This window comes from Hemitrygon akajei, chromosome 2 (assembly GCF_048418815.1).
Source record: "Hemitrygon akajei chromosome 2, sHemAka1.3, whole genome shotgun sequence".
Classification (NCBI taxonomy): domain Eukaryota; kingdom Metazoa; phylum Chordata; class Chondrichthyes; order Myliobatiformes; family Dasyatidae; genus Hemitrygon; species Hemitrygon akajei.
The window spans coordinates 146,580,356-146,598,792 of record NC_133125.1 but is presented as its reverse complement, the minus strand read 5'-3'; the positions used below and the strand labels follow the sequence as shown (position 1 = coordinate 146,598,792).

General features: G+C 46.5%; 1 protein-coding gene across 1 annotated transcript; it reads right to left on the bottom strand.

The window, feature by feature from the left end:
- Positions 1-242: 242 nt before the first annotated feature.
- Positions 243-18,003, bottom strand: LOC140716613 (class I histocompatibility antigen, F10 alpha chain-like). The gene is made up of 8 exons (XM_073029449.1): positions 17,862-18,003; positions 11,600-11,860; positions 11,192-11,464; positions 10,728-10,991; positions 10,377-10,484; positions 6,811-6,840; positions 3,462-3,509; positions 243-740 (listed from the first exon to the last, which is right to left on the bottom strand). The coding sequence occupies exons 1-7, from the start codon at positions 17,908-17,910 to the stop codon at positions 3,463-3,465; spliced, it is 1,032 nt and encodes a 343-aa protein (XP_072885550.1). The 5' UTR covers positions 17,911-18,003; the 3' UTR covers positions 243-740; position 3,462.
- Positions 18,004-18,437: the final 434 nt, after the last annotated feature.

Here is an 18,437-nt window from a genome sequence, read left to right as displayed (position 1 = left end):
GACTTGTTGAGGGAAACACTGAAGCTTGGTGCAGCCACTGTCAGGGCTGGGTGGGGAAGGACCACAGTGTAAAATTCTTCTTGTGCTTGAGAGGAAGGCCCTTCATTATTAATGTAGCAGTGTACCACCCCAGGGAGCAATTAATGCATTGGAACAGAACAGAAAGCATTGACTATGGACGTAAAAAATGAAAACGCGTTCAACAGTTTATCCTTGTAAATAATTTATTAAGAATAAAGTTTATTTTGTTTAAAAAAAAGTAGTGTACCACTCCGGAGGACCACATGAGTAACAACGTTGCTATTGGTTTCAAAAAAATATAATTGAGGATTGTCTACTAGTAAGTAAAAGGGTCTTGCTAAGTTTATACTTGTAAAAAATTTTATTCTGAATAAAGTATATTTTTGTAAAAATAGAAATTCGCCTCTAAACCCCATTCAATTTATCCAAACCAAATCACTTTTCCAAAGTGATTTAACTTTTGAAAAGCAGCATTATATAGTCCAGCTTCTGCAGTGACAGCAGCGACTTGTTCATAAACCCAACCATGAAGTTAAGCACCCAGTCGTAGATTTCCCCGTAGAATAGGGGTTCCCACCCTGGGGTCCATGGAGCCCTTAAATCATTGGTCCATAGCATGAAAATGGTTGGGAACCTTGCCATAGAAAAGAGCCCAGCCCCAGGATTGCACTCTTACACCCAAGTTTTCTTCATCAACATCCCACTGTCGATCAGATTTCCTGCAGAGGAGGAGGGGAGTGGGAGAGAGATTGATATAGTGAGAAAAGCTCACAGAAACTTCAGTAGTAAACCTTTCCCCCAATACTGACCGTGAAACCCACTGAAACCACCCACGCAACAGTGAGAATAATGTCTAGGCATTCCCAATTCCCAACATCCACTGTAACATAACCCAGATATCCTCCCGCTCTCCCACCATCCCACCTAACAGCCTCACCCCATAACAACACCCTGCAACCCCCACAAGACAGCAGTGGTGTGGAACCCTGGGAAGAAACAATTCCAGTCACAAGCTGCAGGAGAACCAGGAACTGGATCCCCTGGAATGGAGCGAAGCAAGGGCCATTCAGAATCAGGTTTAATATCACTGACGTACGTTATGAAATTTGTTGTAATGCAGCAGCAGTACAATGCAATACATAATAAAACCAGCAAATATAAATATATATTTAAAAAGTTAAACAGTGCAAAAAGAGAAAATAAAAGTATTGAGTGAACGTTCATGGTGAAGAAGCTGTTCCTGAAACATTGAGAGTGCGCCTTCAGGTCCTGTACCAACCTCTGATGGTAGCAATGAGAAGAGGGCATGTCGTGGGTGATGGCAGTCCTTACTGATGTATGCCGCCTTTTTGAAGCATCGCTTTTTGAAGATTGCCTGGATGCTGGGGAGGCTAGTGTCCACGATGGAGCTGATTGAGTTTACAACTTTCTGCATCTTATTCTGATCCTGTGCAGTGCCCTCCTCCCCGATACCAGGCAGTGATGCAGCCGGTTAGAATGCTTTCCACAGTACATCTGTTGAAATTTGTGAGTGTCTTTGGTGACATAACTATGTTCCTCAGACTGCTAATGAAACATAGTCACTGTCATGTCTTCTTTGTAGATGCATCAAGATTTTGGACCCAAATAGATTCTTAGGGCTGTTGACATCCAGAAACTTGGAATTGTTCCGAATCAGATTTAATTTCACCGGCATATGTCATGAAATTTGTTAACTTTATGGCAGCAGTAAAATGAAATACATGACAAATAAATATATAGAAAAAACTGAGTTACATTAAGTATATATGTCTATTAAATCGTTAAGTTAAAATGAGTGCTGTCAAATAATGGAAATAAAAAAGTAGTGAGGTAGTGTTCATGGGTTCAATGTCCATTTAGGAATTAGATGACAGAGGGGAAGAAACTGCTCCTGAATCGCTGAGTGTCTGCCCCATGCCTTCTGTACCTCCTTCCTGATGTTAACAATGTGAAGAGGGTGGTGGGGATTCTTAAAGATGGACACTGACTTCCTAAAGCATCACTGCTTGAAGATATCTTGGATACTATGGGGGCTGGTGCCGTGATAGAGCCGACTAATTTTGCATGTTTCTGCAAATTATTTTGATCTTGTGCAGTAGCCCTCTTCAGTGACAGTGATGCAGCCAGTCAGAATGCTCTCCACATTTGTAGAAGTTTGAATGTTTTAGTTGACAAACCAAATCTCCTCACACTCCTAATGAAATATCGCCACTGTCTTTGCCTTCTTTATGGCTGCATCAATAGGTTGCATCCAGGTTAAATCCTCAGAGATATTGACACCCAGGAACTCGAAATTTCTCACTCTCTCCATTTCTGATCCCTCTACGAGGATTGGTTTGTGTTCCCTTGTCTTGCCCTCCCTGAAGTCCACAATCAGCTCTTTGATCTTGCTGACATTGAGTGCAAGGTTGGTGCTGTCACACCACTCAACTAACTGGTATGTCTCCCTTCTGTACATCCTTTTGACACCAGCTGAAATTCTGCTGACAATGGGTGTATCATTAGCAAACTTATAGCCACAGTCATGGGTGTAGACAGAAAAGAACAGTGGGCTAAGCACACATCCCTGTGGAGCACCAGTGTTGATTGCCAGTGAGATGGAGATTTTTTTTTTCTATCCACTCAGATTGTGGTCTTCCATTTAGAACATCGAGGATCCAGTTGCAGAGGAAGGTACAGAGGCCCAGGATCTGTAGCTTTGCAAACAGGACTGTAGGAATAATGGTGTTAAATGCTGAGTTATATTTAACAAACAGCATCCTGTCATAGGTACTTGCATTGTCCAGGTGATCCAAGGCTGCGTGGAGAGCCATTGAGATCATGCCTGCAGTAGACCTATTATGGTGATAGGCAAATTACAGTGGGTCCAGGTCCTTCCTGAGAGGGGTGTTGATTGTAGGCATGGCAAACCTCTCGGAGTGTTTCATCACCATAGATGTGAGCACTACTGGATGTTAGTCGTTGAGGCAGCTCACACTACTCTTCTTGGGCACTGGTATAATTGTTGCCCTTTTGAAACAGGTGGGAACTTTCCACTTCTGATCCCTTGATGACGACTGGTTCCCTCAGCTTACCCCTTGTGAAGTCAACAAGCAATTCCTTGGCTTTAGTGACATTGAATGCATGGTTGTTGCTGTGACTCCACTCAACCAGCAGATCCATCTCGCTCTTGTATGCCTTCTTGCCACCGTCTGAAATACTGCAAACAGTAGTCATGTCATCAGCAAATTTATAGATGGCATTTGAATTGTGCCATTTATAAATTCCAAGGGTGAGATGCTGTGGGACTAGTTGCAGCCCATCTCATAGTTCTGGTTCCAGACAGGGGGTTGTCAGTGCCCAGACTGTGCTGTAATGACCAGCTCCAGTAACAAGAGCTGGGAAACCCAGTATTGACCAGTGCCCAACACGGTTCCTACCTCAGGCCACGTCAGAGGAGTTGGAGGAGGATTCTCCTTTGTCAGAAGCTGTGAACGGAAGGACAGGCAGGAAAACATTTATTACCAATGCAGAGCAGACACAGAGAAACAAAGATACATGCACGCACTGTATAGACAAGTCTATACAGATAAACAAGCAGACACAAAGACATGCACACAGACAGCCCCAGCTCCCTTAATAAGATGTTAAACAAACACTCAGTGGCCTCTTTATTAGGTCAACCTGCTCGTTAATATAATCAGCCAACTTTGCGGCAACAACTCAATGCATAAAGGCAAGCATGAAAGAGGTTCAGTGGTTGGTCAGACCAAAGGTTCATTTATTATCAAAGCATTATGCAATATACAGTTCTAAGATTCATCTTCTCCAGGTAGCCATGAAACAGAGAAAACCATGGAAGTCACTGAAAGAAAGACATCAACAACCCCCCCCCCCATTGCCCACAAAAACGTTATAAAATCCTGCAAACCCCAAATCCCCCCTTTTGCACACTATTAGTCCGTGAGCCAGTAGGGTTGGTCGGTACCATTTGAGGGGAATAATGCTCACAGTGATTTTTGGCAAGGTATACATCTCTGGAGTTAGAAAATATGTGATAGCATTGCACCAGTGTTAGCTTTATGTGTGCGATCGTGCATTTTATAACACTACCCTAAAATAAGCATTCCTGAAAAGTGGCCAATCTAAAGTACAACATATATATTCAACCTAGTGGTATTTTGTCATCAGTGATCCCTCAACATTGAAATTTGTCACAATGATAGCTCAGTTCAAGCACGTTTCCTCAAATGTTGTTATAAAATTCTACATTGAAAACTATGTCATTGGTGGCACTCGCAGTGCAATGCCCAATTTCAGTAGAGTGAATCATTTCACTTCTAGAAAAATATTTGTCTGTTGTTTATTTTGGAAAAGTCAATAAAAACCCTCGTATATATATAATCACATGGATTTGTAGAGAATGTATTCAGGAATTCAAATAAGTAATCACTTTTTGTATGTATTCTATATTAACATCAGTACAGCAGAAAATGTTACCCCACCCCCCAAAAGGTAAAAAACCCATTTGGAGAGATTTCTGGAGTTTACCAATGTCATGATATTTTCCATATTGTTGTATCAAATCAAAACAATCTTAAACTTTTGTCATAGCATATAGAATTACGGTACAATAATTCAAATGTAGGGTTCCACACGGCCGTAACCTAGGCCCCATTTGGTTGTAAAATGAATATATTTAATCAAAGTCTGCTTTCCATACTTTGTTTTCCATACTTTCATAACCTATTAATAATCATAATAATTTCCCAAGTCCTCCACATCTTCGTCTGAACTTTCCACACTCTGAGGTGGATGCCTGGTTCTCACAGTCTGCCAGTCTACACATGTCAGTACACCTGAGGCCATTTGCAACACACACATACATCTTGGGAGTGAACATTTTTTGGACAGTTACAGGCCAGTAGATCCAGGACGGCATCGGGTGCTGGCTGGCCTTCCATCCAGTGCACCACCAACTGGTCAGCTTCCTCGTCTCTCTCCATCTTCCATCCTCTGCCAACAGGGCTTGGCACTTGTGGGTCCTTCTCCAAACATCTTCTCCACATACCAGCCTGGTGGCTGGCTTGCTGTGCATGTTTTGTTAAGCAGTCCTTGCATGGTGGGAGTTGATGACTTTTGATTTCGCCTTTTGTGGCACAGAAAAGGTGATACCTGAGCTCATTAGCCTTGGTGGTCGATGCTTTTGGGGCATACAGGAGACATGTAAATGCCTCCAGCTTGTCCATCAGTTCTGGGGAGAGGTCCCATTCCTGACCTAACTCTAAGAATGTGCCCTGAGTTTCCCTGTTGCTGGTCAGAAGTTTTAGGGCTCTTGTCTTCCCTTTGCCTGCAAAAGCACTTACAGTGTCACATCCTGTATGTGTGTGCAACCCGATAGGAGCCCTACAAACCTCTATGCCAACAGTGGCAGCAACCTTCCTGATGTCTACAAGCCTGGTACGGGTTCTAGTGCCACACTTCTGGAACAATGGGGCCTCAATCTTGTCACAAAATGCTAAAGACATGATAAAGACATCTGTGTCTTCTGAGCAGATCACTACGGTTTGGTATCCCTCTTTTGTGGCAGCATGGAGAAGCAGGTGGCCATCTGCTTCTTGTTGACACTGAAGAGCTGACACCACCTCACCGTCTTGAGATGGTTTGCCATTCACAGTTGCAGACAGAACCTTCTCCTAAAGCTTTGCTCTGTACTCCGCCTTCCTCCATTCATGGACTATGAAGCTAATGAGACTATTTTTGTTACTGACTTTGGTCAGGAAGCTCCTCCACTGCCTCACAATCTGTGTGCCTTGCAACTCATGACCAGTCTCTTCACCCCGTAGAGATCTTTCACTATTCTTGACAGAGTTCTCCTTGTATGTGTCGAACACAACATCTATTCTGCTACTCTGACTGCCTTCCCTCAGAGCCGTACCCAGAATTGCTGTGGCAACATCTCTGAAAGTAACTTGATCACCTTTCACTCTTTGGACCAAGTTCATTCCATCAACCACTGTAGCAGGGTTTCCTGGGACTTGTTCTTCTACTGGTACATTTTTCTGCAAGGTTGTGGCTAAAGTAGCATTATTTATCTTTCTCAGCAATCCTTCTGGTGTGGACAGGGCCCAGGGCAATGGTCCAAGGGGATGAGAAAGGATATCCTCCATACGTAGACTGCACCCTTGTGCTAGATGCGTCCAAACAAAGACAGAAAGCTACCACTGCGGCAATGCTATCCCATATTTTCAGCACTTTGCCAAAAATCACTATAAGAATTATTCCCCCCAGATGGTACTGGTGACCCAAATTTGGGGTCCTGGCTCACAGACTAAAGTACTAACAGAACGGGGAAGAAATGTGATCAAAGTGATTTTGACTGTGGAATGGTCGATGGTGCCAGATGCGGTGGTTTGAGTATCTCAGAAACTGCCAATCTATTGGGATTTTCACCCAAAACATCTCTAGAGTTTACAGAGAATGGTGAAAAACAACATCGAGTGAGCAGCATGTTTGTGGAAGAAAACAGCTCGTTGATGAGAGAGGTCAGAGGAGAATGAGCAGACAGGTTCAAGCTGATAGAAGAATGATGGTAACTCAAGTAACCATACGTGTGGAAAGCCAGTGATGTGGAGAAGAGCATCTTTGAACATACAGCCTGTTGAACCTTGAAGTGGACAGACTACAGCAGCAGAAGACCACATCGGATTCCAAGGTGTACTTAATAAATTGCCACTGAATGTAAATACTGCAACACAACCATCCAGATGTGATTTATGATGAACTTACTTCTGGTGGGACTGTAGCCACTCTTCCCCTCTGTAAAATACGGAGACAGTCAGTAAGTAGGTTCCCATGTCCCGAGCACATAACCTTATATACTCAATACCAGATACACCCAATGGGCTCTGATCCCCATTCAAACAATGGTCCAGATACAAGTTGGGAAAGGATTAACTTTTCCAGCCCACTGCAACACTATGAGACATCTCTCCATAAAAGACTGAACAAAGCTGGTGGGCGACCGGGTGGAAAGGGTGACTGTTTACTCAGGTCCACCAGCTGGGAATGTACACAGTGATAATAAGATGAGGCAGAGAGGATGAACCATTTCCCCAGGTCAGAGGTCTATAAATGAGGAGTAATCCTGAGACAACCTGGGAAAAGAATGTTTTCCCCAGGAGGCTGGAATCTGGAACACACCGTGTGTGGGGATGGTGGAGACTCTCATACCATTGAAGTCAGATCTAGAGAGGTACTTTAATTACCAATGTACAGAGAGATACAAAATGGGATCAGTCTGGACAGCAGGGGACAAGGGCTTCATACTGCACCATATGACTTTCGGTCATAGAGTCAGTACTGGGGAAGAGGAGACAGGTTCCAGGGAAGGTGGGACCTGCACAAAAGAGCCAGTTAGCACCTGAACTGGAAGGGGGCTAATATCCTAGTGGGAAGGTTTGCTGGTGTTGCACGAGGGTAGAGGAGGGTTTAAACTAGAGCTGCAGGGGGATGGGAACCAAATGTCGCTAAGATCTCAGACAAAATCAGGAATCAAAAGGCTGAGCATGGTGCAACTAATGTCCTGAGCTGTGAGCTGTGTACATACCAATGCAAGGAGTATCATGGGCAAGACAGATGAACTCAGGGCATGGATCTACACAATTATAATATTGTAGCCATTAATAAGACTTGGTTACCGGACAGGCAGGACTGGCAGCTCAGTTTTCTGGTGTTCTGTTGATTTTGGACACGACAGAGTGGGAGGGATTAAAGGATACGGGATAGTGTTACTGTTCAGGGAAATGTCACGATAGTGCTCAGTCAGGACAGACTGGAGAACTCGACTAGTGAGGAATTATGGGTGGTACTGAGAAATGAGAAAGGTATGACCACATAAATGAGGCTACATTACAGACCACCTAACAGTCCGATGGAACAAATTCGTAGAGAGACTGCAGACTGTTGCAAGAAACTCAAGATTGTTACAGTAGGTTATTTTAACTTTCCACATATTGACTGGGGATTCCATAATGTAAAAGGACTAGACAGGATAGAGTTTGTCAAACATGTTCAGGAAAGCTTCCTTAATCAGTACATAGAAGTCCCAATAAGCGACTGTGTGATACTTGATCTGCTACTGGGGAATGAGACAGGACAGGTGACAGGAGTTTGTGTAGGGGAATACTTTGCATCCAGTGATCACAGTGCCATTAGTTTCAAAGTAGATATGCAAAAAGAAAAGTCCGATCCACAGGTTGAGATTCTAAATTGGAGTAAGGCCAATTTTGATTGTATCAGAAAGGATCTGGCAAATGTGGATTGGAACAGGCTGTTTTCTGTGAAGGAGTACTTCAAAAGTGAAATTTTCAGAATTCAAAGCTTGTATGTGCCTGTCAGAATAAAAGGTAAAGATAACCAGTGCAGGGACCCTTGGTTTTCAAGAGATATTGAGGCTGTGGTTAAGAAAAAAGTAAGAGGTACATAGCAGGTATAGGCAGGTGGGGAAAAAAAGAGGTGTATAGGAAATAGAAGAGAACACTTCAGAAAGAAATCAGGAGGGCTGAAAGAATGTGCGAGGTTGCCTTAGCAGACAAGGGGAAGGAGAACCCTAAGGGATTCTACAGATATGTTAAGAGCAAAAGGATTGCAAGGGACAAAATTCTGGAAGATCAGAATGGTAATCCATGAGTGGAGCCAAAGCAGATGAGGCAGATTTTAAATGATTTTTTTGCATCTGTATTTACTCAGGAGATGGACACAGAGTCTCTGGAAGGCAACATGGCATCGACTTCATGGACCCTGTTCAGATTACAGAGGAGGAGGTGTTTGCTGTCTTGAGGCAAATTAGGGTGGATAAATCCCCTGGCAATGTGTTCCCTCAGACCCTGTAGGAGGCAACTGCAGAAGTTGCTGGGATGCTAGCACAGAGATTTAAAACATCCTTCGTGACAGGTGAGGTACCAGAGGAATTGAAGGATAGCCAGTGTTCTTCCACTGTTCAAGAAAGGCTCTAAAATTATGGATTGGTGGGCCTGACATCAGTAGTGGGAAGGTTATTGGAAGGTATTCTAAGAGACCGGATATATGAGTATTTGGTTAGATGTAGACTGATTAAGGATAGTTAGCATGGCTTTGTGCATGGTAGGTCTTGAGTTTTTTGAGGAAGTTACCAGGAAAGTTGATGAAGTGAAGCCAATAGAGGTTGCCTACGTGGACCTTAGCACAGCACTTGACGAGGTCCCACATGGGAGGCTGGTCAGGAAAGTCATTGCTCAGCATTCTGGATGAGGTAGTAAATTGGATTAGACATTGGCTTTGTGGGAGAAGCCTGAGAGTGGTAGTAGATGGTTGCCTCTCTGACTGGAGGCCTGTGACTAGTGGAGTGCCACAGGGATTGGTGCTGGGTTTATTGTTGTTTATCATCTATCTCAATGATCTGGTTGATAATGTGGTTAACTGGATCAGCGAATTTGCAGATGATTGGTGGTGGAGTGGACAGCAAGAGAGACTATCATGGCTTGCAGCGGGATAGGGACCAGCTGAAAAAATGGCAGATGGAATTTAATTTAGACAAGTGAAAGGTGTTGCACTTCAGTGGGACAACCAGGGTAGGTCTCACACAGTGGATGGTAAAGGGATCTGGGAATACAGGTCCATAATTTGTTGAAAGTGGCATCACATGTAGATAGGGTCATAAAGAAAGCTTCTGTCTTACAAAATTATGAGTGGTATAGAGAGGGTAAATGCAATCAGGCTTTTTTTTACTGAGGTTGGGTGGGATGACAGCTAGAGGTCATAGGTTAAGGGTGAAAAGTGAAAAGTTTAAGGGGAACATGAGTGGCAACTTCTTCGCTCAGTGGGACGTTAAGAGTGTGGAACGAGCTACCATCGCCAAGTGGTGTATGTGAGCCTGAGTTCAATTTTTTGAGAGGTTAGGGCATGGATTGATGGGGTATGAAGGGCAATAGTCTCGGTGCAGGTCAATGGAAGTAGGCAATTTAAATGGTTCGGCAAAGACTAGATGGGCCAAAGGGCCTGTTTTCTGTGCTGTACTTCTCTATAAAACTGAGGGAAGATGGATAACAATTTGACCGACCCGACAATCAGGGGGAAGGAGAGGGAGAGCTGGGTGGCAGAGACTGATAGGGATAACACGGATGTCATTATATTGGCGAAAGGGAAGGTGGTCGGCAACAGTATGGGCACGGGATGGGTGAGGAAGGGGAGGGTCTGAGGACAGGGCACCCTTTTGAGTGGAGAGGCAGGAGTGCTAGGGTTGTGGCTGCTGAGAGCACTTAGTCCTGCCCAAGCTCACTTCTCCTGGGGAACAGTACAACTCTCTCCAGTCCTACCTTTCTTCTTGTAGAAGTGATAAGCCACAACGTCAGCGAAGACAATCAGGATCACCAGGACTACGAGCGCAGCGATGACCATGAGAGGTATATAGCTGGACTTCAGAACTGGCCAAGATTCAGAGAAACAGTAGGTTAGGCGCAGGGACCGGGATTCCCCGTCTGTTTACACACCACATTTCCCCCACCTTACACCCTTCTGTCCAACAGAGGGAGACTGGCTTCCCCGGTCTTTTCATCCCATTCAAGGCAGCACTGACCCCCTCCCTCTATCCACACCAAGGCCAGTGGTCACCAGTGCTCCCTCTCTCTCCCTGCCTCTGTACCGCCCCACCAGTGAGTGTCTCTTACCCAGGAACAGGACGAGGGGCTCGGGGAGACCCCGGTGTTCCACCCGACAGGAGAACTTTGCTGTGTCCATGCCTTCCACCATCACCGTCCTGGTCAGCTGGTAGGTGTTGTCGTGATTGGGCAGGATCCCGTGGGAATGGATCTCCTCCAGGGTCCGGCCGTCGCGTAGAATAGTCACGTCGATGGACTGAGGGTAGAAGCCAGTGGCCACACAGGAGAGGTGGCGGTTGTCCAGTGAGGCGATGAAGGAGACTTCAGGGGGATCTGTGGTGAGAGGAGACAGTGCGGGGGGTACCCACGTAAGAACACTGATCCTTCCACTCACATACTGACCCTACCCCCCACACATGCATAACACACACTGAAAACTCCCAGCACACGCCAACCCACCGTTCCACCCCTACCCCACAGACACGCAGCGGACACCAACCCACAGACACGCAGCGGACGCCACCACCACTTACTGGGCTTTAGGTGACTCTCCCCATCTTGAACGTACTTCTTCAGCCACTCGACGCAGGTCTGTTCCAGGTATCCCTTGAACTGCTGGTTCCTGGCCATGTTCTGGTCCCACTTGTCCTTGGTAAGGACACCCCAGGGCACAGGGGTCACCCACACCATCCGATCCTTGTCGAAGCTGATCAGGTCCGACCCGTCCCAGCCGTACTGCATGAACCCGGCGGTGGTCCCATCGTCACGGAGCTCACAGCCGTACATCAGCTGGATGGTGTGGGTCCCTGCAACACACCGTCCGTCAGTGTGGGCTGGGGAGGAAACTTCCCCCTTTTCCCACAAGTGCTGTTCCTCCCTTGCTCATCTGCCACCTGACACATCTCCACACCCACTCTGCCCCCATGTGGTATCCCACTCACCCCCCGTCTGGTTGGTTCGCTTCTGCAGTGTCTGGATGTCAGCCTTGAACCCCGGCTCGTTGCCCCGCAGGTTCTGTGTCTCACGCTCCCAGTAGTCGGGGTCCTGGCTCTCCGCCATCCACCCCTGTCGGGGCACCGTCCGTCCCAGCACACTGTCGTGGTAAATGATCTGCTCCTCGTCCACGTACCCGACCACCACAAACTCGGGGACCTCCGGCACCGGGGTCACCGCCATGTAGAAATAACGGAGAGAGTGAGAGCCTGAAATTGGAGCAGAGATTCAGAGAGGCCTCGAGACCCGAACCCCATGATCAGGGTCCCAAGTACCGGTGGGGAGGGACCCGTGGGACAACTCCAAACCTCAAAGTAAATCAGGGTCTCCATCACAACTGACCCCTCGCCCAATGAACCACGTGTGAGTCCCACCTGGAGACAAGGTGGACCATATTCCTGGTCACAGCTGCAGTTTCCTGGATGACCTGTGCTGTGGGGTCCATGGAACACGACATGTTCACCAGGGCCAGATGTGTTAAATCACTCTCTGTCTCCCTGAGGTCAATGAGGGCGATTGAAGCGTAGAAGCGAGAGCAGAGGGTGAGCACCGGTTGCCTGTCTTTTGATCGGTCGCTCCGTACCCGAGGGGGAAAGGCTTGCTGCTGTGTCCGGCCCCGAGAGTATTGTCCAGGTTTTCTGTGTTTTTTGGATTTGGACTTTGGATATAGACTGATCTTCTAGTTTTTTGTGGGGGAGGGGGATTTGAGGGTCGACATGCCTGATCCATTTTGCTGTTTATTTTTGTACGGAAGGAAGGAATTGGGAGTCGATGTGCCTGATCTGCTTTGTTCATTTTTTGTACTCAAGGAGGGATTTGGGGGTCGATGTGCTTGATCTGTTTCTCTCGTTTTTTTGTGTGGGAGGTGGGATTTGATGGGTGAAGTTCCTGTTCCGTTTTTGTTTTTTTTGTGGGGAGGTGGGATTTGGGGGTTGATGATCGTGCTGCCTTTCTTTTCTTTTCTGGTTTCATTGCTACCCGGAGAATTCAAGAATTTCAGAGTTGTGTACTTTGATAACAAAATTAACCTCTGAAACTTTGAGGTTTTTGTGTGTTTTGTCTCCACGTGGAAGGGACTGGGGATAAAGGATATGGAGGCTAGGGCAGTGGTCTGCACCTCCTGCAGGACATTGGAGATCAGAGACTTTTCTATATCCCGCTGACTATCCCTGCAGAAAGCGGGTCCAGCTGCTGCTCGGGGCGGACCACCCAGACTCATTCTGAAGCATTCCAGCTGCAGAGAATGTGATAGAAAGTTTGGTTAGTGAGTTGATAACATTACAGGTCCAGAAAGAGGAGGTGGGTGACCACTAGGTAGGGCAATAAGGACAGGCCAGTAGTACTTGGAGCCCCTGTGGTCACTGCCCTCTCAACTATGTCTGACACTGCTGGGGAAAAGACCTGAGAGGAAAGTGGCAGCAGCCAAGATTGTGGAATCATTGTTGGCTCTGACATTGGTGGAAAAAGTTACAGTGAACAGTAGTGGCAAGATTTTGTTAAGTAAAGGTGTTTTGTGACTGAGAGTGAGACCCGAGGATGGTGTGTTGCCACCCTGGTGCCAGGGTCTGTGATTTCTCAGACTGCGTACTGAAAGGTCTGAAAGGGGAGAGAGCAAAGCTAGAGGTAATTATACATGTTGATACTAAAGCTCTAGGTAGAAAGAGGGGTGAATTCCTGCAAAGTACATTTAGGAAGATAGGAGAAGGTAAATAGCAGGAACTCTATGGTTGTAATCTCAGGATTACTCCTGGTCCAAAGTGCTTGTGAGGGTAGATATCAGGACAGGACAGGTGAGTGTATACCTGGAGAGTCAGTCACAGCAGAAAAACAGGCCCTTCAGCTCAACTGGTCCATACCGACCAGAATCCTGCCCAAGCCAGTCCCATTTATCCCTCTAAACCTTCCCTATTCACGTACCTGTCCAAGTCTGTTTAATTGTCATTAATACACTTGCCTCAGCCACTTCTACTGGCAACTCATTCCACATGTACTGATCACTTTCAAGTTCCTAATAAATCTCTTCATTCTATATCCTCTAGTTCTTGATTCTCTAATTGTGGGAAAAAGACAGTACATTCACTCTATCTGTGCCCCTTAAGACTTCATATACCTCTACAAGATCACCCCTCATTTGCCTATGCTCCAATGAAAATAAGCCTTAACCTGCTCAGTCCCTCTCCCATAACTCAGACCCTCAAGACCTGGCAACATCCTCATGAATCTCCTCTGAACTCTTTCCAGTATAAAGGCATCTTTCCTATTGTATAGTGACTAAAACTGAGCACAATATTCCAGATGCAGTCGTTCAATATGTTGGTGAGGCTGCAATATAACATATCCCTGCCCTGGACTGATGAAGCCCAGTGTATCAAAAGCCACCTTCACTACTCTGTGACACCACTTTCAGGGAACCATGTAGTTGTATTCCTAGATCCCTCTGTTCTACAACACACCCCATGGAACTTCCTACCCTATTTGATGTTCCAAAATGCAATTCCTTTTACTTATCCAAATTCAACTTTATTTGCCATTCCTTGGCCCACTTCATCAGTTGATCAAGATCTCTCTGTAAATCCTGATCTTCACAGTCGTCAGCACTAGCTACATTAGTATCATCTATTAACCATTCCCTGTACCTCCTCATCAAAACTATGAATTAATTAGTGCAGGAGGGAGGGCTTTAGGTATCTGGATAACTGACATTCCTTCCGGGGCAGTTGGGACCTTTACCAGAAGGTCAGGTTACAGCTAAACTGGAGGAGGACCAATATCCTTGCAGAGAGTACTGCTCACACTACTCAAGAGGGCTGAAACTAAGTTGATTGGAATTGGGAAACTCAGTAGCAGTGTAACAGTTGTTGCAATCATGGAAACATGGTTGTGGAAAGGACAGTTCCCAAGTAAAGAAGTTTCAGATGTGACAGTGGAATGAAAAAGATGAGGGGGAGGGTTGAACTGCCTGTTGAGGAGGTTCTGAGAGATTTTCCAATGAAGCCATATCTGTAGAATTTAGGAATAAGAGAGGGGTGGTCGGTTTGCTAGAATTACATGAGAGGCCTCTCTTCCATAAATTTGAATTAGGACGGATATGTAAGTGAGTTGCAGAAATGTGTTAGAGTTTTAGGAGCAGGGATTTTATATTCCCAGTATTGAGTGAGATCATCTCAATGCAAAGAACTTAGATGGAATGAAACTTGTTATGTGTATTCAAGAGAGTTTATTCATACAATACATGGAGAGCACTGCCAGAGACTATGCTGTACATCAGCTTACACTAGGAAGTGAAATCAGGCCTGTGCAAGCGTTGATGGGAGGATGCTTTGGGAACAATGACCATAATTCTGTAAATTCCAAGGTAATTATAGGAAAGGTCCCCAAGTTAAGATCCTGAACAGATGGAAAAGTAATTTCAATAGTGCAAGAAAAGACTTGACAAAGGTAGGATGGGAGAAGATATTTGCAGGTAAAACAAAAGCTGACAATTGGGAGGCTCTTAAAAGGAGTTAGCTCAGGGCCATTGAGGAAAGAGGAAAGGCAAAGATGGCAAGTCAACCTTCAATGAGGAAGGACAGACGTTTTGATCAGATAGAAAAGAGGCGGCATATGGCAAGAACTTATACAAGAGATTCTGAAGACGCTGGAAGTCACGCACACAAAAATACTAGAGGATCTCAGCAGGTCAGGGAGCTTCTATGAAAAGGAATAAAGAGTCAATGTTTCAGGCTAAGACGTTCAAAACTTTCCCTTGGCATATGGCACGTGTAGGAAACTGGAATCAAGCAAGTCCCTTGAGTCATAGAGCAACACATTACCGAAATAGGCCCGTTGGCCCCACTTGTCCATGCCAACAAAAATTCCAAATGGATAGACCCATTTCCCTGTGTTTGACGCTTATTCAAACCTTCCCCATTAAGATGTAGAGGATGCAGCCATGAATTTAAGAATGGAATTGGGCAAGAGTGGGTGATATCTGAGACAATGGACAATAGACAGTAGGTGCAGGAGTAGGCCATTCGACCCTTCTAGCCAGCACCGACATTCACTGTGATCATGGCTGATCATACACAATCAGTACCCCGTTCCTGCCCTCTCCCCATATCCCTTAACCCCGCTATCTATAAGAGCTCTATCTAACTCTCTCTTGAATGCATCCAGAGACTTGGCCTCCACTGCCTTCTGGGGCAGAGCATTCCACATATCCACCACTCTCTGGGTGAAAAAGTTTTTCCGCATCTCTGTTCTAAATGACCTACCCCTTATTCTTAAACTGTGGCCTCTAGTTCTGGACTCACCCATCAGCGGGAACATGCTTCCTGCCGCCAGCGTGTCCAATCCCTTAATAATCTTATATTATTATAGACTTTCTGCCAGAAGAGGGTGGTGTAGTCAGATGCAGACTACTACTACTACAGACTACTACAGATGCATTTAGACAGACACTTAAAAAGGCAATGTATAGAAAGATACAGGCATGATGTGGACAAATGGGTCAGCACAGTTGTGGTGGGCCAAAGGCTTCATTTCAGTGCTGTACTTTGTTAGCTAACTTAACAGGCAGCCTGGAGCTCCCGAGCAGATAAGCAGAAGGATCATTGCAGGGCAGGAGGTGGTCTTTGTGAGTCTGGCATCTCTACAAGGGCGGGAGGTGTGCAGGTAGTGGATTCTGCAGGGACAGCAGGTGGCTCCCTGTAGAGGTTGGAGGTGGGCAGGGGTTGGATTCTATGGAGATCGGGTCTTTTCAGGGGCGGGAGCTGCGCAGGGGGAGTTTCTGCAGGAGCCAAGGAGACGATGATCTGCGAACATCCTGGACACTTCCCCCATTTCTGTGGGCTACAAGCTGCTCTGGTCCACTTGGGAGAGTCACTGACCTCCCAAACTTTGATGTCTCTCTACCCAACTAACACTGGCTGGGAAAACCATCCCAGTGTCCCCCACCCGACCCTGCAGTTGAAATCCCTGGGAGCATCCCACACCCTGTCTCCATCATTCCAAGGTCTGGACACAGTTCCATTTGAGTCCTGGCCATTGTTTCACCATGATCTTTTACCCTGTCCTCTCTACTGCCCGTAACAGGCCCTGACCTACAGGGACTTTGTCTACTTACACCCGGCTCCCTCTGGTCTGCACAACCTCAGTTCCACCATTTAACCTCTCTCCTCTCTGCCAAGATGCGTCAACTCCTTACCTCCTAAACCCCATTTAAGCTGCTTTACACTGTCCGGTCAGACCCCTCTCGCTGTCCTCTGGCCATCCAAGTTGTGCAAGTGCCCCCTGTACGCTTGTGTCTCAGTCATTAACGTGGCCAGAGGCCACAGTGCTCCGGCACAAACACAGTTCAGTGCGAAAGTCTTGACATGGCTGGGGTGCCTCGGAGTTTTGCACCTGACTATAGTGATTTTACGCATTGCACTGTACTGTTGCCGCAAGAAAAAACAAATTTCACGACATATGTGAGTGATTATAAACCTGATTCTGATATGGGACACTAAGAGTGTGAAAGGTGCAGGAAGAGCGGCGGGAGCAGGAAGAAACAGATAAACATTCTGTAGTGATCAAAAAACCAGTTGTTTGGAATCAAATGGCCTTGCCTGGCGTCTCAGGGCGGGGTGTGTCTGTACTTACACCACCCACCGCCCCTGGCTCTCCTTCTCTGCCACCTGTCCCATACCCCTCCCGCGGCGCTCCACCCTCGTCATTCCCAACATCCTCTGCTCTCGCCAGATTGACAAACTCGCTCTCCACTCCACTTAAACAAGTAGAGAACTGTGCAAAAATCTTGGGCATCCCAGCTATAGATATGTCCCTAAGAAATTTGCATAGCACTGTAGAGAGGACCGAATGGTCTCTTCCTGTGCCACCCCGCAAACCCCAGTGCTAACCGGATCCCTGGTGTCCCACTGTCCACTTGTTCAGTGACACTCTTCCGGCCCAGGTCAGTGAAAGTGCCGAGGTTATGCCATCTCTCCCCGCCCTCTTCACCCCGTGCGCAGTTTCTGGATTCCAACAGCCTACCACCAACTCCCCCCCCCCCCCACCCCCCATCCCCTAGCTGATACCCGCTGAGCTCAGTATGAGCGGTATAGGACTCTCGCCCCAGATCAGGGCCTGTTACCGTCCCCCCAGCTGCTCAACCCCTATCCGGGGGGATGTTACCCTGTGTCCAGCCTGTCACTGACCGGGATCTGGGTGTCCCACTGACTTCTCACCCACCTGCGGAGACCCCTCCACAAAGGAGGGCCAGCAGTAGTACACGCGGCATCGTTACTCTATCATTGTCAACGCTGTCTCAAGTTTCCCAGTCCTCCGCCAGTGCACGGTGCAATCCAACTCGGCTCACGGCTGCCAAAAATCTTCCTCTATCCCCGCTCTGCATGTCGATTGGTCGGCGCGTTAACGTACCCCAATCATGATTCGTACCTGCTCTTCCTACCTGTTTGCGTCATTAGTCTCTAGGCGGAGCAAGTCTGCGAAATTCGAATCGCTTGGAAATCTTTCATTTCGGGCCAGAGCTCTAATTCGCACCATTTGTTGCCGGGAATGGCAGAATGAGAGAAGATCGCATTGACAGAAACTTTCATGCTCTTAGTCCACGACGGAGATCCACCTGGGCCATTAACTCCCTACCTGCTAACAAAATCTGGCGTCCCACAGTGCATAATTAATTTGATCAAATTCTATCTGCCTCAGCGCCACTCAATCTTCCATCTGATTTATTCACTCCTCCAAAAGTTCGAAATTCAAAGTAAATTTATATCTCCATGTACAACCCTGAGATTCATTTTCTTG

Bases quoted from the DNA above. Each gene is read 5' to 3' on its own strand.
- LOC140716613 (XM_073029449.1), bottom strand. From the start codon at position 17,910: ATGCCGCGTGTACTACTGCTGGCCCTCCTTTGTGGAGGGGTCTCCGCA. The intron at 10,992-11,191 runs GTAAGTGGTGGT...CTCTCACCACAG, and splicing joins GGAGAGTCACCTAAAGCCCA to ATCCCCCTGAAGTCTCCTTC. The intron at 3,510-6,810 runs GTAAGTTCATCA...TTCCGTTCACAG, and splicing joins TGGCTACAGTCCCACCAGAA to CTTCTGACAAAGGAGAATCC.